The 6,427-nt window shown below is 43.4% G+C and overlaps 1 protein-coding gene across 1 annotated transcript; it reads right to left on the bottom strand.

Annotated features, from left to right (window-relative positions):
* LOC121627330 (nuclear receptor subfamily 4 group A member 2-like) lies at positions 1 to 5,256 on the bottom strand. Its single transcript, XM_041966181.1, has 6 exons — positions 4,417 to 5,256; positions 3,125 to 3,254; positions 2,861 to 3,018; positions 2,471 to 2,670; positions 1,954 to 2,132; positions 1 to 727 (listed from the first exon to the last, which is right to left on the bottom strand). The coding sequence occupies exons 1-6, from the start codon at positions 5,254 to 5,256 to the stop codon at positions 480 to 482; spliced, it is 1,755 nt and encodes a 584-aa protein (XP_041822115.1). The 3' UTR covers positions 1 to 479.
* Positions 5,257 to 6,427: the final 1,171 nt, after the last annotated feature.

Raw genomic sequence — 6,427 nt, 5'->3', positions numbered from 1 at the left:
CAGTTTACTCTGTGAACACAACCGTCTATAGAATATTATTATATTAATCACTAATATGTTAAGAAAAACCTAAACGGGACACACTCGTATCAAAACTGCCTATACAGGCTGAGAAGAGGGAAAAAACTGGAACAGGCTCTTTACCTGCCAAATAAGATAAAAAGGACTATATAATAAAATTGTTCATTTTGAGTCCCGCGTCCCATCATCGTGTCATAGTGTTAAATTTTGCACATCAGATCGCTTGATATTCAGGAGAAAATTACAGGCAAGTGGTCACAATTGTTTAAGTTAATTGTTTTTGCGTCGGTTTTCACGTATTTTGAGGAAAACGCGATTTAACCACTGGATTAGGTTTTGAAAAGTGTGGATGCAGTGCACAGATGTTGGAGTGCCCGGAAGGACCGCTGGGATTCAAGCAGAGGAAGTCCAACTGCGCCACCGCCGAGAAAAACGCCCCCATGTGTATTCTGTTGTGTCTAAAATGGCAACGTGTCGAGGAATAACTTATCTATTACTGAAGGCGGCGGCACCAAATCCTCCAGCTTCAAATAGAAAATCCTCTGCAGTCCTTGGATGCACAGAGTGCGAAGTTCACGCAGTTTTTCCAAGAGTCTGGACAGATGGTTGGACCAGCAGTCCGAGCCTCCGTCGCCATCCTTCAAGCACTTGAGGATGCTGTTCTGCAGCTCCTCCACCTTCTTCGGCTCCTTCAGTCCGTGTCGCTCTGCGGCCGTAAATCACATCACACACCAAGATATGAGATCAAAATCATGAAACATCATTTTTAAGAGCGTCTGCAAAACCTTGAGCTTTCTTTTATTGTCTTTTAAATTATAGAACATGCTGCATTCACTGTAAACTCGGATATTTTTCTTTTGAGATAATTAACTCCACAAAAAAATCTATCTATCTATCTATTGCCTACTTTTATCTTATTATGTCAATGGATGGTTCATTATTTTTAACTTTTTAACCATTTATCCATAATTTTAGCTATTTCAACAGTTTATTCAGTGTTTTAGCTAATTGCTATATTTAAATTGTTCAGCACTTTCAGCAAATGGTTTTAAGCAATTACCCATAACTTTTAGCTCACTATTTCAAAGCTATCCATTAGCCTTCTTATAACTCTTTCTCCATTAGGCTGCTTTAAGAAAACAATGTCAACAATTTATCCATTACATTTACCAAACAATTCCAAATGTTTGTCCATTAGGCTTGTTATACCTAACTTTTATCCATAACTTTTAACTATTTTGAAGTTATCCATTAGCCTTCTTGTGGCCTGATGGACTTCTATAAGCTAACTATTTCAACCCTTTTTCCATTTGACTACTTTAAGATACGCTTTCAACCATGTATCACATTTAGCAAACTATTCCAAACATTTGTCCATTAGGCTTTTATCCATTACTTTTAGCTAACTATTTCAACTATTTATCCATTTGTTGTAGTTAGCTTTTTAACTTTTACCTAATTGAACTGTAGTCATTACCTTTATCTAACCATTTATATGTGCTCACTTGCTCTAATTAGTTTTTATGCACTCTAAGGCTCGTGTTGTGGGTAATTTCATTTTGTGATTTTTTTTTAGTCTTTTTGAGTTACTCTATGGTCTTTTCACGTTGGGCTATCCTCTGACAACTGCAGGAGTACCTCCTGCTCACAAAATCAGTTTTCATGTGTCCTACATAATGTTCAGTCATTTTTTCTTGGCTGCATAACACATGCACCCTGCATGTGTTATGCAGCCAAGAAAAAATGTATTTCTTTTAACTTAAAGCTGCATGTCTTTGCATAATTTTATTTGAGCATAAAACTGCAGATATGTGAATTTGGGCTACTTTTGTTTCCAGATCAATTTTGTCAATTATTTTTATCAATGATTAATTTTAATTTTGAAATCCTGGAAAAGGGATAGGTCAATAGGACAGTTTTTGAGCATCTCACCTGTGATCAGGGCGAGGGTGCATATGCAGGAGAAGGTGGATACATCCAGGTTCATCCTCTGCAGATTAGCAGAGAATTCAACAATGCTGTCAATCCACTCTCCAAAGCCCCGCAGGCACTGGAGCCGATGCCACACGGAGCCATCACAGAAGATCAGCTTCCCTTCCTCTGGCTTGGATCTGAAACAGTATGACAGCTTGTGGGAGGTGGATATAAACTGCCTGCTTACACTTTTACGTACAAGATCAGTACAGAGAAAAGTGTCCATGCCCAAGCTTCAAATTTTAGGCCTTATGACAAAACGCCATGTCCTCTTTCAGTAATTTCCCATGTCCTTCCAGGGCCTCTCCAGCACTATCTTTCATTAGTGGCAAAAATATGGGAATAACAAATCGATTTCTGAGTTTTGTTGTGTTTATTTACATGCTCAGGACTTCTAGACTGGGATGCATTGTCCAAATTTGCAGACAAAATGGAAATGTAGCGTCAGATGATGAGTTCTTTTGTCTGTTCTTACCTGTATGACAATCGTAAAACAAAGAGCTCCAGGAAAGCAGAGTAGAAGAGGAGGTCTTGGTCGTGTTTTGGCAGGGAGATGAAGCCCGGGATCTTCTGTGACCAACCTCGAATCACCTCCATCGATCTGGTCAGGAGGTCATAAAACTGCCGCACATGCTGAGCGTCGTCTCTCAGCGGGCTTCCTGGACTCTCCTTGAACTAGTCCAAGGTCATCAGAGGGATTTAGTAGAAAAGATAGAAGATACCTCAGGTACAGCTCTAATATGCTGTGTGTAGGGGCAATTTAGGCCCCCGACACATTGTTTCAAAAGGGTAACTCTTGCCATACTTGCTGTACATTACACCTCACTTAATGGTCACGTAATGAATGGAAGCCCACACTTCTTACCTTGAAGCAGTCAAGGAGAGAAGGTGGTGGGTTGGATTCCACATGTGCCCTGATGAGGGTGCTCAAAAGGGTGCTAACTGCTGAAGACGAGTCCGGAGCAGCTTTAGGTTTGGACGGCAGGCGACCCCTTCGACCTTTCAGGCTGTCTGTCCTGACCACTGCAGAGCATGAGGAGAAACAGGAGATGCTTTTCAGCTTTTATTGTGACTATTCCGCTATTCCAATATGAGATGTAAAATGTAGCTTTAAGGTTTATTGGCTTACCTTCTTTGACCATTCCCACTGCAAGGCACTTCTGGAAGCGGCAATATTGGCAACGGTTCCTCCTGCGTTTGTCCACAGGGCAGCTTTTAGCAGCCAAACACACGTACTTGGCATTTTTTTGTACTGTGCGCTGTGTGGAGAAAGAAAAAGATTAAGATCCATGCTTCTTTTAAATCTGTGTTATATAGATAAAAACACCTGGTTGTTTAGGGTTCTGTGGTGTGAAATTTTCGTGTCATCCTTAAATGGTCTTCTTTGCTCTGAAAACTTCTCAAATGTATTCCGCTGTCAGACAAGCTAATGTGATACTATTAAAACCATAAACCTACACACATAACCAACTGGATATGCCTTGTTTTGGACACTTTCTTTGCTGCACTTGCTGTTTTAAGGGAATCTTGAAAGAGCATTAAAACACAATGATGGTCTCTGTAGAACCAGTATCTTGGTGTAGAAGAGTTCTCAGAAGGTTCACTGTATGCATCAATGGGAGCTTTTCTACACATCTGTGAGAGATGGTCTAATCTGGCCACATGGGGAGCCTTTATTGAAGGGTCTTGAAAGGTCCTTGGGAAATGGTTCAACATAAAGAACCTTTTTTTTGGTAGCTTCAGGACCAGTTTTTGTAATAGCCATTAAACGGCCCTTTGAAAATTAGCAGCAGCACTCTTGCTCCTGTGGGCCATCTGAGGCAGTATAAGGCATTCAGCAGGCGGACAGGGCAGTCTGGGTAAATACAGGGCCGTGGTCAGTCATAATTTGGAGAATCGCCCCCGGGAATCTCCTTCAGAGAGGAGAAGGGGAATGTTTTTATTCATGGCACGTTGGTGACCATTTTCATACAGGACATTTGCCCCTAACACGCGTGTGTCAAGAGATCAAAACGTGCATCTGAAGAATAATGTCCAATTTCAGAGGACAGTCATGGATCATAGTCGAATTTTTACATATCTTATTACTCAAATTAGGGGTTTATAAGGCGACAGTGTGACCGGGTACTCTTTTGTATATGTAGAAAGCGAATATATCCATGTTCATTAAGAAGTCTGGTGTTTTCAAATGTTCATAGAATCAGCCTCAGATACATAATTTTAAAGAGCTGGAAAGAACGGGGATTGTCACTTTCACATGCCGCATGCACTTCTTGCGCGTCATTTCAACCGTATGAATTGAAACTTATCGGGACAATAAAGATAAGCGCATCATGCAAGCCCATTAGCTGCCTGCAAATATCCCAGCTGAAATTGCAGTTTTTCCATGCAACTTATTTTAAAGCTGCATGGAGAACAAACCTTGAAGAAACCCTTGCAGCCTTCGCAAGTGCGCACTCCGTAGTGCTGGCAGGCTGCGTTGTCGCCGCACACTGCGCACAGCCCCTCCGTGCTAAGCGGTCCTCGGCTGGCAGCGGATGAAGTCTGGTAGTCCATAAAGTGGTGACCGTGGGCGAGCTGGAGAGGGTGAGGAAATCCCACTCCGGGCTGCTTTCCGATGGCAGTGGAGCCCAAAACCCCTGGGCTGTCCAGCGGCTGGTGCGCCCCAGCTGCATCCAGGTTCATGGACACGTGGAGAGACCTGTCAAATTTCATTTGGCAGGTGGACAAGCTCTGTTGTTGCGCGTGTTTGAAGGATATCAGCGAGAATCTGGATAGTGTGTTTTTTCTGTGTGCCGCCGTCAAATAGTCTTGTCGAAAACTGTACAGAGAGCCGGAGTCCTCCCATATGTGCCCCGGTGGAGTTTGGAAGTTGGATGTGATGGCGGCGTGCGGCGACGGAGATCGGTAATAATAAACAGAGCCCGGGGAGGAGAGCAGCTCCTCGGACTGATGATGCTGATTCGGCTGATACCGCGGACAGCCGTGCGCATCCTCGACCTTGACGCACGGAAGCTCTCCTTGCACTGGCATTTGAAAGAGACACGGGGGCTTCACGTCGTAGCCGGAGCCAAATGTGTCACTCAAAGGGCCAAAACTGGGACCCGATGTTGCAGCCGAGATTTCACTGTTTGCAAGCTCCATGCTGAACTTGACAAACTCCGGGGTAAGGAAGTCACAGCTTCGCTCTCCGCCGGCGCTCTGAGAGGCCGGGCAGGCACCTTGTGGAGAGGAGCCGCACTGGGTCTGGACACACGGCATGGTCCCTGCAAACATGGGCATAATACTGTCAGTCCAGAGTTGACAAAGCTGGCAAGTACAGGACTATTTTACTTATATCCGATGTTAAACACTGATTTCAAATCTTTTCTTTGTAATTTTCCCCATTTTAGAAAGTCTATTGGAAACACATCACGCTCCCGTCAGACAGAAATTTCCACTTGTTGAAAGACAGATCCGACCTTAAGACTATTCTAAATCAGACAACAGCATGAACCCTGGACCAGACTTGGATAGGTTATTACCTTAAGATTTAGTTGTCTTTTTTTCCAGAGAATGTTATTCCCCGCCAGACTTCGCCTGATGTCAAACAGTAAACATCAGAGCATCACCAGCAAGCGTTGCACAGACATGCAACCCTCGATTTCTTCATAAATTAGTGAAGAAAAAGTGAAATATGCAATACCTCAGACCTCCATCCAGTGCAGGGAGACACTGACAAGTAATCCCATCTCCGTCGGATATATTAAAGCTTTAGCCACGACCAGAAAAGTCCACTCAGTGTCTGGAGAGCAAAGGAAATGACTGTTCACTTCTCCCACTCTTGGATTGCAGACTGGCTGCAAGTGATACCGACAATGTGCTTTTGTTTACGTGGTGCGCACCCTTGTGCCAAACCCGATTGCGCACAAGCCACAGAGGGGCGGGCTAATGTGTGTGTGTGTGTGTGTGTGTGTGTGTGTGTGTGTGTGTGTGTGTGTGTGTGTGTGTGATTGACTGGTGTTGGCACAGAAAGTGGTTCGTGTGATTTGAAAATAATGCTGGTTGCCCACTTTCTTACAGTTTGCATCCTCTGTTAGGAGTTGCGATTCTTTTTCAGCATTTTCTAAATGGGGCTGCTACTCATAGCAGATACTTTTGGCAATTGCTGGGGAATGCGATTCAAAGTGGAGTTCTCAAAGATAAGGATCAAGTTCAACAGCTGTTCTTAAATCACTGGTTGAAAATAGATTTAGGAGCATCATTTTACATCTTAAACCACGTGTTTACTATAAAGAAATACTATGTGCTGCAGATTTTATTTTTTTTCCTCCATGTTGCGTCCATCCTGTGTTGAAAGACAGAGAAAGCGACAGCTGGTGGCATTTCTAGCTTTATTCTTATCCTGAAGGAGGATGGAGGGGAGACGAGCGTTGTGCAATCTTACCCACAC

Source organism: Chelmon rostratus, chromosome 24 (assembly GCF_017976325.1).
Source record: "Chelmon rostratus isolate fCheRos1 chromosome 24, fCheRos1.pri, whole genome shotgun sequence".
In the NCBI taxonomy this organism is placed as follows: Eukaryota; Metazoa; Chordata; class Actinopteri; order Chaetodontiformes; family Chaetodontidae; genus Chelmon; species Chelmon rostratus.
This window is presented reverse-complemented; position numbering and strand designations above follow the sequence as displayed.

Bases quoted from the DNA above. Each gene is read 5' to 3' on its own strand.
- LOC121627330 (XM_041966181.1), bottom strand. From the start codon at position 5,256: ATGCCGTGTGTCCAGACCCAGTGCGGCTCCTCTCCACAAGGTGCCTGC. The intron at 3,255-4,416 runs GTTTGTTCTCCA...TTCTCCACACAG, and splicing joins GCTGCAAGGGTTTCTTCAAG to CGCACAGTACAAAAAAATGC. The intron at 2,671-2,860 runs GTAAGAAGTGTG...ACCTTGGACTAG, and splicing joins CTCTCCTTGACTGCTTCAAG to TTCAAGGAGAGTCCAGGAAG.